The following is a 14656-nucleotide window of genomic DNA, read 5'->3' as shown; positions in this document are numbered from 1 at the left end:
AACCGAGTCCGAGACCGTGTGACAAGCACACGAATTATTGTTATTCCATGGTTGTTGGATGGTGGGTGGTACAGTCGTCGATTTGTGTTGCGTCGATTCCATTTTTCAATACAAGCAGCGATGTGGAGAAGATAATCTCAATAACAACTTTTAAATGACAAGTATTTCCGAGATACGGGTTGAGCACACCCTCTGGTAAGTGGTCGTAATTGTTAGAAAGTTCTTGCCAAGGTAAAGGTGCCCTCAGAGACCACTACCTTTCTGTAGCTTCAGAACTGTCTGGATTGGAGCTAAAAGGGACGCAGCCCACTTCTTCTTTTCAGTGGTAAACAGCGATCACCACTTCCGGTTTCACACACTCTTGGGGCGCTCGGAGGAAGTTACCCTCTGTTCAAACGTGCCTTTCTGGCCTGCAAAGAACAGTTTTTAGCATGTTGCTAACCAATATGCTATGTGCAAAACCCCAAATAGATACGCACAGCAACTCACCATGCCCCCCCAAATCTATAGGCAGTCAAGGAAATGAACAATAACAACACTGTGCTAAGATAGAATTGTGCAATAATTCCTTCTAATTGCATTTAAGGTGACTTCCTAAAACATTCTCCCCCTCTGTGTAGGATGTTTTGTTCTTTCAGATGTTTGGTGTGAAGTTAAACCTTTGGACAATATCACTATTTTCAAGTATCGTTGTGGCCAGTTTTCCTGTAACATTTTTTTAACTCAAAATGTGGGACGTTTCCATTTTTATCAATTCCCAGTCTACTTCATTTCTATGGCCATGAAATTTTATAGAAAAAGCAGTGTTTAGAAGGACATAACTCTGCCTACTTAACCTATTTTTAAAGAGAAAAAAAACATATGGTTTCATTTATGTGTACAAAACATAAAGGCGCTGTGTGACCTTTGCCAGGATTCTGCCCCGTTATTTTAAACGTGTATCCACTCCCATGACCTCAGCCATCAGTCCCGTCCTCATGATAGCCCACATTTTATGTTGAATCCAGACCTTGGTTTTAGTTCCACAGCACACCAGCACTGTCTGTTGGACATTCTCCCCAGCATTTCCTGAACTCGTTTCATTGTCTTCCCCTACCCTTGAACTCCTCTTGGGGGAAAGAGAACACCTGTTTTCACACTTGAGTTGCCAGGCAACAATTGACAAATCATTCGAGACTCTCCCCATTGATACTCTACTATTGATACATAGCTACTATAACACAGGGATAGCAATTGAAGAAAAAAAAATATCCCTAATGAGAAAGCAGTCTGGGTATTATAATTGCAACGGATTAATATGGATAAATGACTTGGATGTGATAAGAGCAATCACATAATAGGCTTAACATGACAAATAGATTGTGATTGTGAACTTAAAGTTTATTTCTGGAATAAGATCATATTGTAAATCCCACATTTAAAGATAAATAGTGTGACAGGCACTTGAAGGGAACAAAATTGGTAAGATATTGCTTCTGTCTCAAAGAGGATATATTCTCATTGGGAAAACAAAGCCCAAACAAAACACACAAAAAGTGTAAAAGGTTGTTGAAATCATATGAGAAAAAAGCCTACAATTTGAATAACTTTTTGGCCTTTAATATAAGTCAGGATTTTAATAAATGCTATGTATAGAATATTACATGTATAATTTACATGTATAATATTACAGGTATAATTTTGAGTTATTTTCAATCATAGAATCATCACATCATTGGAATTTGTCTTTAAAGCCCAGTATATAAAAAGAGTAAGGAGAGAAACAGAAATTAGTAGAAAGACCTATTTAATGTCAATTATTCATAACCATCAAATCAACTTATGAATTATTACTCAATTACAACAAAGTCTGCAAGTAGCCTTGTTTATTAAGGGCATATCAGACTTATTTTTAGTCATTGCTGTGGCAGCATTATGAAAAATAAATATAGCTCCTCTATTTTAAAGCAGATTCTGTGAGTCAGCAGGAGGTGGGGCAAGTGAAAAAGACAGCTATAATTTATACAAATTTATAAAATCCTTTTCATATCACTGGATGTTCTGGAGAGCTGATGTGAAGATTGGAAGAAATATAGAATGATTACATTGATGAAATAATGTTATTAACAAGACAACATAACTTACAGTGTCTATGCTTATCTCTGCAAAGCACTTGATAAAAACAAAAGATGAGAATTAGAATTTATTGCTCAACTAAATAGCGGGCATTTTATATAAGTTATCTCTAATTGTTTCATAAATCTAACAAGATGGCATTAATTCTGTTGTGCAAGTATGAAGACTGATACACATCTTAACAAAAGTTTGCAACTCTAAATCCAAAGTTTGCAGATTTGAAATTATTTTAACACCAAGTGGATTCAATACAGACAAATCAGTCATGTAGTTTTTTTTAATACTGACTCTTGTTCTATTGTCTCTTTACCTTTTGAATGTTTACTATTTTCATCTATTTTGAAAGGAGGAATAACAAAGAGAGATCTTCAATCTTCTGATTCATTCCCTAATTGCCTGCCTTAGCCAGTGCTGGCCAGAACAGTACTAAGCACCCAGATCTCAATTCAAGTTGCACTTGAGATTAGCAGGACACAAAACACTAGAACCATCATCTGTGCTCCCCAGAATTTATTATCAGCAAGCAGCATTGGAAGAATTGCCAGGACTTTAACCAGCATTCTGGTTTAACCTGCTGTGATACAACATCATCCTGTTGTCTCTTTGCTATCCTCATAAATATTTTCTTGATGTCTTTGAGTAGATTATTAAAATAACAACTTCATTTATTCACTCATTTAGTCATTCCAAAACACTATTTTAAATAAAACTAATACACAATATCCATGAACGTACATGCATTAAAAGAGTGTACAATAATGAACACAAAATTTGGTTACTAGTAATCACAGCCACATAAAGCAAGAGTAAGTATAGAAACTGTTACTATATCCATATCTTTATATGGATATATATATATACAGACACATGCACGTGTATGTATAAATATGCATGAATAGGTGTTACTTTTACATAATACCTATGTATATACCTTCATTTTTACCTTATATATTTTTATATATGTTTTGCTTTTTTCTGAACTACAATACTAATCATGATTTTTGTAAAAGTCTTTTAAAAACTCGGTTCTTAGACAAGGGCAGTACTATGCTAGACACTATGATAAGTTCTAAAAATACGAAGATGACTAAGGCAGAGCCCATCTGCTTAAATCTGCCTGTGAGAGTGGAGCATGACTTCACAGAGTAGGTGACATTTGAACTATTTTTTTTTCAAGTGGGGAAAGCTGGAGGTGGTGCTTTCCAGAAAAAGGAAACAGTATGTGCCAGTCACAGAGAGACACAAAAGCCTGGCGTTTTAAGAAAACAAAATATATGCGAAAAAGAGTGGTATAAAACCAAGAGGGGTCAAGTCTTGAAGGACTATGCATAACTATGCTAAGGGTTAGCAAAAGAGCCACACAACTCGGAGGGCAAGTTAGAAACACAGTTCAATTTGACTGGTACTATGAGTGAGAAGACAAAAAATCCATAAGGAGCCTATCTGATGATGGCTATACCAGAGGATTACAAGAGTGAGTTGGTGGCACTGAGCGTGTCTGGGAGACTGTTGCAGGGTTAATTGATATTATAACTAATGTGACTCCTCCAGTTCATGGATAAGTAACAGCTGTACTATTACCTGTTAGCTAGAGCTATAGGCCCAATAAATAGGCTAATGATTTTGGCAAGTATTAGAGATTAGTGGGATTGATATTTCTCGAGGGATAAAATGGGATATTGATGCAATTGTTTCATGCCAAAGGCTAGAAATGGTTGCTTCTGCTCATAATGAAATAGTTGTGTCTCAATTCATTGATCGTAGAGTACATATATATGTAAATGAGTGGTGCGATAAAAACCCTTGAAATTTTGTTACGGTAATAAATACAATAAGTAAGATTCATGATAAGGTTTGTTTTACTCTACTATTTGTAAACTTGTGCTGCTTGTTATTGAGTAAAGAATTTCGGAATAAACCAGTACATGAAAGATCTCTATGTCTCTGTCTCTGCATGTTTCTCTCTGGAACTCTGCCTTTCAGATAAATAATTATTTTCTTAAAAAAAAAAAAAAAAAACAGATGGAGGGCCTGGCATGGTAGCCTAGTGGCTAAAGTTCTCGCCTTGCATACACTGGGATCCCATATGGATGCTGGTTCTAGTCCCGGCAGCCCCATTTCCCATCCAGCTCCCTCTGTGGTCTGGGAAAGCAGTGGAGGACAGCCCAAAGCTTCAGGACCCTGCACCAATGTGGGAGACCTGGAAAAGGCTCCTGGCTTTGGATTGGTTCAACTCTAGCCGTTGTGGCTGCTTGGGGAGTGACTCAACGGACAGGAGATTTTCTTCTTTGTCTCTTCTCTCTGTATGTCTGACTTCCCAATACAGAAAATAAATCTTTAAAAAAACCAGATGGAATATTTCTTAAGTGTGAAGCATCTTCCAATGAGACTAATGTACCAACAGGTTGGCATTGTGGTACAGTAGTTAAACTATTGCTTGGGCTGCTGGTATCTCATATTAATGCTGGTTTGATTCCTGCTACTTTTCTTTTTCTTTTTTTTTTAAAACACAATGTAATATTTGCAATATCAACCATAATCTTTATCTTAAAATTTGATTGCATCCTTTATCATGATACAATCAAAACATGGTTGAAAAGTTAGGTAAGTTAAGATGAATACAACCAAATACATTTAGAAGGATCACCAGTATTATCAACTTAGGAGTCACATATTAGTGGAAATCTAATAACACCTGCAGCATGGATGTGGCGTGAAAGGAACCCTATTCCATTGTCGGTGGGAATGTAGGCTACTACAGCCATTATGGAAGTCAGTGTAGAGAGTGCTCAGAGAACTGAAAATAGATTTACTGTATGACCCAACTGTCTTCTTCCTGGGAATATATCCAAAGGAATTAAAATCTGCAGCCCTAGCAGCACAATCCATAATAGTGAAGACATGGAAAAACCCATGGGCACCAATAGTACTCGTGTTAATTTAGTTGGTAAGTAAAATAATTTGGAGACCTAAACAGCCAATTAAGAATACAATTATTAGGGAAAAAATAAGAAATGGACTGTGCTGGAGCCTGTATTGGCAAGAAAAAAAAAATACAACTATTGGGGTTAGTGCTGTGGCATAACAGGTTAATGCTCCACTTGTAGTGCTGGCATCCCAAATGGGTGCCAGTTCAAGTCCAGGCTGCTCCCTCTTTATGGCCTAGGATGGCAGCCAAGGATGGCTCAACTTCTTGGGCCCTGTGAAATTGTGAAATCCTAATTGGAATGGACATACCATAAAGATGTAAAAGATTTAGGGGTCTGTGTTGCAGCAAGCCACCACCTAGAACAACCTCATCCCATATGGGCGGTCCCAGCTCCTCCACTTCAGATCTAACTCCCTGCTTTTGGCCTACGAAAAGCAGCAGCAGATGGCCCAAATGTTTGGGTACCTGCTACCCACGTGGGAGACCCTGGATTCTAGTTTCAGCTTGGAATGGCAGAGGAGTCTGGAGATGGATGTACTATTATGAAAGTCTCAATGACTTAACACTTTATTCTGTTGATTGGTAGTTTAAATCAGGGCCAAGAACTTGAGAATCCAGGGGAAGGAATATGAAATGTCAATCAGATAAACACAAAGCTCACTGTTCGAATTAGAAACCATTAGTCTCCCTTCTGTTCCCCCCAGCTCCCTCTGCAAAAGCACTGCTGAAGTTTCAAAAGCCTGTTAGAATGTTTACAGCTCGTAACCTGCAAGATCAGATTTGATTAGGAAGTTATAGTGATCTTATGGATGATGGATTTGCAGGCACCCTGAAGGTAGGGAAAGGTTAGTAGACTCTAGCTGTATTTCCAGGTAATGGATTTCCACTTCCAGATAAGTGGTCCCACTGAGAATTAGAATTGGATAAAACATAAAAATAGTAACAGAATAGGTACAAGAGACTTACAAAAGCCATGGAACTTTCAGGAATGAGTTTTGGATAACTTCAGTCATGTCTTCACTGGCTTGACACGAGCACAGGGTCACTGTTAGGAGAGAGTTTCCTGTGGGTACATAATGCCATAGTCACAGAACTGGGACCCCAGCATGCAACTGGTTTTCCTGTCTGGACAGGTGCCAAAGTCTCACTCTAAAGTAGAAAGGAAGCTAAAGAACTTCTAAACTTCTGAAACACACAGGAATTTCCTGACGTTTGAGCAGAAGCACTGTTTACAGGTTTGAGTTTGATAGAACTGCAAAACAACCTCAGCTAAGCTCAAGCCCTGAGTGCACTACGATGACCATCCTGACACTCTGTCAAGCAAGGCAGAGGATGCACCCTCTCTCATGGAAGATTACATCACCTAGAGTCTTCATAGTGTTTATTATATCTAGCCTTTACGGACACGTAAGTGACCTAGACACTGAAGTTAGTGTGTACTTCCAAATAAATATGACGAAAAAGTTCAGAAAGTAAACAAAACCATGGGAAAAAGATAAGTTTAATAACTCATTAAACAATCTTGAAATACATAGAAGACAACTCACTGCTTCCTGTAGCAACAGCATTCCACACAAGCAGCGGTCCGAACTGCTCCACTTTGGATCCAGGCCCTTGCTAACGACGGCCTAGGAAAAGCAACAAAGGATGGCCCAAGTACTTGAGCCCCTGCTGCACAGATGGGAGACATAAAAAAATCGTTCCTGGCTCCTGGTGTCAACCTGGCCCAGTCCTGGCCATTGCAGCCAGCTGAGTAACCAGCATACGGAAGCACTCGTTCTCTCCCTCTCTCTGTAACTGACTTCCAAATAAATAAATAAATCTTAACAACAATCTACAACTGAATTAACTGCGAAATCCAAAACTGAATGCATGGGTTTGAATGCATACTGAACATAGATCGGATTAGTGAACAGAAGAAAAGGTCAATACCAAATTCCATCCAGAAGCATGAGAAGTAGGGGAGAAAAACAGAAAACAGGTATGCAATCAGTTAACAAAAATACAAATTCAGGGGCCTGGTGCAGTAGCATAATGGCTAAAGTTCTCACTTTGCAAGAGTCAGGAATCCCATATGGGTGCTGGTTCTAATCCTGGTGGCCAGCTTCCCATCTAGCTCGCTGCTTGTGGCCAGGGAAAGCAGCTGAGGACAGCACAAAGCCTTGAGACCTTGCACCTGTGTGGGAGACCCGGAAGAGGCTCCTGGCTCCTAGCTTCGGATTGGCTCTGGACATTGCAGCTACTTGGGTAGTGAATCAGCAGATGGAAGATCTTTCTCTCTGTAAATCTACCTTTCCATTAAAAATAAAAACATCTTTTAAAAATATCTTTTCAGAGTATGTGCCACAAGAAGATATAAGCTGCCATAAACAAAAAAAGAGTTTTTTTTTTTATCAAAATGCAAATGATTCTACAGTGTGACAGGAAAACAACAGAGTTTGTAGGACGTTAATAGGGAGGTGATTAATACAATGACGTAACATACAAAACAGCAATATTAATGTCTTGTGAAATTTAGCATTTATCCAATTAAAATACATACAAATAAGAATGCAAAGAGTATGACGGTGGAGTCCAAGATTCACACAGTACAGGGAAAAGGGCAATAGCGATCGTTTGCATTGAGCTGAAGTTAACTAAAGATGGGCCATTTAATCTCTCTCACATATTGACAGTTGTCAGGTTGAGGAAAATAGGACTATTTGTAAAAACGGATCAATTTAAAAGGCAATGGGGAGAGGCGGTCATGGTTCAGAAGAAAAGAAAAACCAGAAGTACAGTTGGTATAAACCGAACTAACTGCATTAGGAATCCTAACAATTAGAAAAGAATTGGAACAGAACTTACTCCAATGAAAAGGCAAAACAGTTAAACTAGATCAAAAAACAAAGCAAATACAGTCAAATCTTACAGTGAACACAGGAGATAACTTTAGGAGACGTTAGCATCGTTCAGTGTTTCCACTGACTGAGGAAAACAAGCATGTGGCCCAAGTGTTGCCTAACACTGGTACCCATCCAAGATACAGCTTCAGATTTTGTGGTGCCAGTTTTCCATCACCTTATAAACTCCCATGGAAGATGAAGAAACCAAGACACAGTGAGCTTAAGCAACTTGTTAAAGTTACACAGCTACTCAGTGAGCTTGCCTATGATTTGAACACTGGGTCTGAATCCAAAGCCTGGGATTTAAAGATTAGAGGACGTGGGTTGGGGTTCTTCTACTACCTGATTTTGCCTACTCATCTGTAAGCAGCAACGATGGCAATATTCATCTCACAGAATTTTAAGGGACAGAATCTATTAGCGTTCTAGTGTTGCTCCCGATTCCAGCTGCTGTGTACTCAGGGAGGCTGCAGGTGGCGGCTCCAGTAACTGGGTCCCTGCCCCACAGTGCAGTCCCAGAGTCGGTTCTAGCTATGGGCACTCAGCCCTTGCCCAGGCCTAGCTACTGCAAGCGTTTGAGGAGTGAACCAGTACATGAAAGTGCTCCTTCTGCTTCTAAAAACAAATATTTAAAAGGGAAGGAGGACATCAACACATCTCTTTTAGTGGTTGTGAGAATAAGAAAAACTTGTAAGTATAATGAAAACATTTTTAAAAGACTTGATCTAATAAGCACATACAATGTGCACATACATACACGTAACACAGGGGCCTTCAAAAGCTCCGTGGAAAAAGTATTCTTTTTTTTTCTCCACGAACTTTTTAAAACTCCTTATAATAGAAATCACCCACCTTTCAAATACAAATAGAACATTTGCCAAAATTTTCACATGGTAGGTCATAAAATAAGTTTCAACAAATCTCAAAGAATTGAGATAATTCAGATTATATTTTCTGGTCTTGAAGAAATTAAGCTGAAAATCAACTGTAAAAATAGAACAACAACAAAAAAACTGCCTGAAAACTGGACATAATTTTAAGAAAAAATCAAAACAAATTAAAAAATATTTTAAGCAATGATAATGAAATGTTTCAAAACTTGTCAGATGAAGCTAACACGGTGCTCACGGGAAGCATAACCTTAGACGCAAATGTAAAGCCAAAAGAAAGGCTGAAACTTATGTCTCAATCCCAAGAGGATAGAAAAACATAAAACTACAGCAGAAAAAATAATACAATTAATTGAAGAGGAAAACAAATATAGAAATTTTAAGTTAAACATGATTTTAAAAATTAGTGTATAAAAACTAATTATAAGGAAGAAAATTAAAATGAAAGGAGGTATATACAAAATATTTATTACCTTCAAAAATTTAATACTATGAACAACTCTGTGCCAAATAGATGACATAGATAACATGCAAATTCCTTGAAAAACACAAAACTGCGAATAAAATATATATCTAGTCCTGTATTTATAAAAGAAAAAAAAGCATTGTTAAAACCTTTGAATGAATCTAGGTAAAAAAAAAAAAATTAGACACAGTAACTTCAGAATAGTCTTTCAAATACCTAAGCACAAATACTTAAGGAAAACAGCATAAGTCTTACACAAATTCCATCCAGAAAGTATTAGAAAGCTTCCCAAGTCCTTGACTTGGATGTATTGGGATCCCATATAGATGCCGATTTGTGTCCAGGTGGCCCACCTTCCCATCCAGCTCCCTGCTTCTGGTCTGGAGAAGCAGTTGAGGACGGGCCAAGGCCTTGAGACCTTGCACCTGCATGGGAGACCTGGGAGAGGCTCCAGGTTCCTGGCTTCTAATAGAATCAGCTCTGGCTGTTGCAGTCACCAGGGAAATGAATCAGTGGACGGAAGATCTTCTTCTCTCTCTCTTCCTCTCTTTAAATCTGATTTTCCATTTAAAATAAATAAATCTTAAAAAAAAAAAAAAGGTTCCCTTTCTATGAGGCCAGCACAACTGGAAGAACCAATCTCAAAAACGATAATTATGAAAAGAAACTATGTGTCATCTCTGCTCATGAATATAGATGGAAAAACTTCAAGACACTAGCAACTAGGGACAGGTATGACAGGGTGTTTAGAGTAGAGGCGCATAGTAGTCAGGAGACATATCCCAGACTGGAGTGCCTGAGTCTGGTGCCCGGCTTTGGCTTCTGGTCCTGGACCCTCACTAACGCGGACCCTGGCAAGCAGCAGTTTCTGCCACCCACATGGAAGCCGGGGACTGCCAAAATGTACATCCGAAGTGCTAATACAGTGGTGTTACAACTGTTCTCTGCAACACAGATCCAAAGATCCTATTAAAAATCTCAGAGACAACTCCCAGTATACTTTGGCACTTAAGAGATCCTCACAAATTCGTTCCATGAAGTAAACTATGTGGGGGAAACATATTTCAGACTTTATAAACGTGCCAGTATAATAAAAGCAACTCAAGAAGACACAGCTCTCCCTCTGCAAGTAGCAGGGTCCAAGACAGGGCTAAAGTAAACTTCCAAAAAGAAATGTATCTTACGTAAAATGCCCAAACACTAATACTTTGTTGAATTTTTTCTTGCTAGTTCAGTTCATTCACAATTTAAGGCCGTTTTTTGGCCATTTAACAGTGAAATGGGGGCAAAAACTTAAATGTAACACAATGTATGTGATGTAACATTGTGATATCACAAATGTCCCCACAATATATTAATACCATTGTATTTATTTGTGCAATACAAATGGCAGTACAATAAAAGAATTATTTTTACTAAAAATGAGAACTTTCACAATAATCTGCTCACCATTTAGGGCTATTAAATTGTGACTAATCTTTAAATACAATCACTGGTACTCTTAGCTTACGCTTGCTAAAATGATACAACTGAATTTCTTTAAAAAATCAGACTTTCTACCTTATTAATAGCTGCTTAAAATATTTAAACAAAGGGGGGCGCCGGTTCTAATCCCGGCAGCCCCACTTCCCTTCCAGCTCCCTGCCTGTGGCCTGGGAAAGCAGTCGAGGATGGCCCAAAGCTTTGGGAACCTGCACCCGCGTGGGAGACCCAGAAGAGGCTCCTGGCTTCAGATCGGCATAGTATCGACCAGTTGCGCTCACTTGGGGAGTGAATCATCGGATGGAAGATCTTCCTCTCTGTCTCTCCTCTCTGTATATCTGCCTTTCCAATAAAAAATAATAATAATAAAAAATAAATCTTTAAACAAAGGGGAAAAAATAAACACAAAACTATCAAAAGCCAAATGCCCTGGAACTCTGTGTACACAACCATGGCCATCCATCAATCATGGCTGGTGTTACTTAGAATGATGGACAGGACCGATACTACCTAGAATTCCAGTTTTGCAATACCATGAGCTGGACAGCACTGCTCAGTTCACACTGATGACCAACAAACATCCATGGCAAAAATAGCTCTGGCTTTTAAACCTAAGAGGAAAATTAATAGCCCTTCTCTCTCCATCCTACTCAAACCTGTGGGACCAGCAGGGTAGTTAAATGTCAAGGACTGAATCAAGTCAAACAGTCATGGTGATAAAGAAAAGAAGAACTATAATATGGTACTATTACTTTTTCTGTTGTTTAAATAAAGTTCTGCTTTTGACCGTCAACTCTCAGGGTTGCTCTTTGCTGCCTAATACCATTTTGTACTTTGGAAACTGGTGCACAAAGTAAAATATTAATCCTCTCTTCCAGAGTTGTTATGGGACAATTGAATAGAAAAACAACTTAAAGCAAGCATGAAGAGTTAAATGAGGGAACTTAAGAAAGTTTGGGTGCAAAAAATTTTCTTTTTTCATAATATGCATTTTTCATGAATTTCATTAAGATCTCTTACATAGACAGATCTCAAAGCTGTTATGAAGCAAAATAAACTTTTTAATTCAATTTTTCAGAAATTCTTTGCAGTCCCTGTGTATATGGTTTACATAAGCAAATCTGTGAAGCTTGTACTTCAGAAACGTTTTGAGGTAGCTGGGGAACTGTGGTGAGGTTGCCCTGGCAACGTGTATCACTCGTTCACTGTATGTGTAACTTTAAGAGCCCAGAATCCAATCTCTATAGAGTTTTCTACCCTGCCTCAAAACATTCAGAACTTCGAGATCTGGAATCACCAAAAGACGGCTGCCTCCTGACTTTCAATTTACAGTTTTAAAAGGCTATGGACACTATCAGAACTATGAAAAAGCAAAGGCAATACACCCCAAATGGTGAATGATCATTTTGTTGCTAGCAAGATTTTTAGTTCATTATGAGAATCTGTGCTTAAACCTCAGGAGTTTGGTTGTATAATTGAGATGTAAGCAAAGGCCAACAAGAGTTACGCAAGTTTCAAAACTTTAATCAAGAAAAAAAGACACTTCCAAAAATAAATGCCACATAAATGTTAAGTTTTTTAAAAAGTGAAAGATGTTCAAGAAAGAAAACCCCTTCTCAAAGTATGCTAAATACTTAAAGCTAAAGATGTTGGATGTTCAAAATCAGGGAAAATGTAGCTTATAGTACGACAGCCAATGAAATAGTGTTTTTCATGTTATGATTCATTCAAGATATCAATAAAAAATTTTTAAAGATTATATGTTCTTAAACATCCATTTCACAATTCATTTTATTATTTTACATTGATTCATTTAATTATTTTTAACACATAATTTCTAACAACAAGGTTACTCTGTGCTTTAATAAAATAGTGAACCATGATCAAATACTCAAGTGATTTAAATGCTTCGCTAATTGACTACACCCATCACAGATTCCTGCACCTACACAGCTACTACAATACTCAGGAGAGCTACAACTGTTCTTAAAGATACTCACTCAAGTTTGATAAACATGCTAAACATTAAAGAGATGTATTTTTCCCAATTTAAAGCATTAGAGCTTTCTAGTTTACTTTAAAATCTACCATCTGCTTATTTAAACATTTGTAGCTGGCAATTTATAAAAACAAGGAAGCATCATTTTCTTTGTAATTTCTATAATAAAAAGTTCTTCAAATTGTGATGGCTATAAAATTCTGCTTTAGAAACTCTAAATTTTAAATGCTTAGGATTATATTGCCTATTGTGTCTAGAGCAGCATTCTATTCAATTAATCCAGTGATTCTTCAGATCTATAAACACAAATTTTCTCAGGATCGGTGACAATGGCATACACTCAATTCAGTACCTTTGCAAATAATCCACTTTAGATGTGATTTAAGACAAACTCCATCTTCTAAATTCTCTACAACGGACCAAAGTACATCAACTTACAGACAATTTAATGAAGAGATAATAACCTAAAACAATTAAATTTATAATTAATGATGATTAATGCCAAACACAATAGACCTCATTGTCACAATTTGGAAATAATTTCCATGCAAGTGTTCACATAGAGTTTTAGTCCTTACTTATAAAGTAATTTTCACTTTTTTAAGTAATCAAGACAAATAGTAGAAAAAGCATTTTATTTATATGGAAAAGCTACATTAAGATCTGTAAAAGGTGTCAATATAACATTGCCTATACAGAAAAAATTCAAATGTGAATAGCAACAAATAAAAGTTATACATCTTCCTACTTAGCAGTGCAATTAATTCACATTGCAATAAAGTTAAGTCAAGTATAACAAAATCAAAACAAGTGTTTCTCCATAATCAGTATACTGAGAATTACAGTGTAAAGATCATTTCATTTCAGGTTTAAGAAATCTGCGATCGATCTACACAACATCCTAAGACAAGGCAGACACAGTTAATCATTTATCAGCTGTTGGGTTTTTCCAATACTGTTCACAGGAAAAAAGTAATGAGTTGACATACATGTAAATAGAATATATTTAGTCTATACAGTAAAAAAATACAAATTATAAAGTGAACTAACAAAGAATGAAATCTGAATACAGATTTATAAAAGTGACGACATCTTAGACAACACATACAGTATTTCTCATGTAAAAACATCTAGTTTCAGCAAAAAATAATTTGGTTGCTTTTCAGCTGCATTGTAGATCTTGTAAGCTGAAGATGTAGGTGTCCACATATCTTAAATACCACAATAAATGTCTCTCAATGCATACAAAATGATAAATGCTCTCATCACAGTCTTATGGATATTTTTGGAAGTTTGTTTTGTCTTGCTTCAGAAACACACTTATGATGGGTAAAAATCAAAAAGTTTCATGGTACAATGAAACAGTAAACAGTGCTCAATTTACTGCTAATGTTGAAAAAACCTAGATTTTACAGTACTCTGGTATATGAAAAATTTTTTTCATTTTACATTGCATATTTCTGAGTCCATTCTCTTGCATGTCTGTTGTATCTGTAGGCATACAAAAAGGAGAGAGTAAAAATTCACAAATTCAGTCTTTGGAAGCAACTGTCTGAATGAAAATATATCCTATCTTCTCGTGCCTAAACTCAATAATCATAGCAATTACTGTTCAATGTGACTCAGATATATACATAATTAAAGCAAACTAAATCACTTTTATACTCAAGGCTTTCTGTATAACAAAAACACACCTAAAACATAATAGGATCATCTACAATTTGCAAATGAACCTACAGTTCTAACATGATGAAACAGCTTGAAACTTAAGTCAGTTTTGGGTGGGTATGAAGAGAATTTCTCTTCCTAGGAGAAGAAAGGGAATATAGTGTTCAATGTTTCCAATAACTAAATTCTTTATTTTTTTATTTTCTGCCTATTACTGTCTAT

The 14656-nt window shown here is 37.0% G+C and overlaps 1 protein-coding gene across 2 annotated transcripts in view; it reads right to left on the bottom strand.

The window, feature by feature from the left end:
• Positions 1-12275: 12275 nt before the first annotated feature.
• The window catches only part of UBE2D1 (ubiquitin conjugating enzyme E2 D1), a 38053-nt gene continuing 35672 nt past the window's right edge, over positions 12276-14656 (bottom strand). For both annotated transcript variants that reach the window (XM_040975802.1, XM_040975803.1), the window contains exon 7: positions 12276-14257. In XM_040975802.1, coding sequence (XP_040831736.1) covers positions 14212-14257 — 46 coding nt within the window. In that variant the 3' untranslated portion in view covers positions 12276-14211. The remainder of the gene's footprint in view (positions 14258-14656) is intronic.

The sequence above is a fragment of the Ochotona curzoniae genome, unplaced genomic scaffold, assembly GCF_017591425.1.
Source record: "Ochotona curzoniae isolate NIBS_2020 unplaced genomic scaffold, NIBS_Ocur_1.0 contig_2692, whole genome shotgun sequence".
NCBI classification, from domain to species: Eukaryota; Metazoa; Chordata; class Mammalia; order Lagomorpha; family Ochotonidae; genus Ochotona; species Ochotona curzoniae.
Note: the sequence above shows the minus strand (reverse complement) of the source record. Positions and strands in the feature narration are given on the sequence as shown.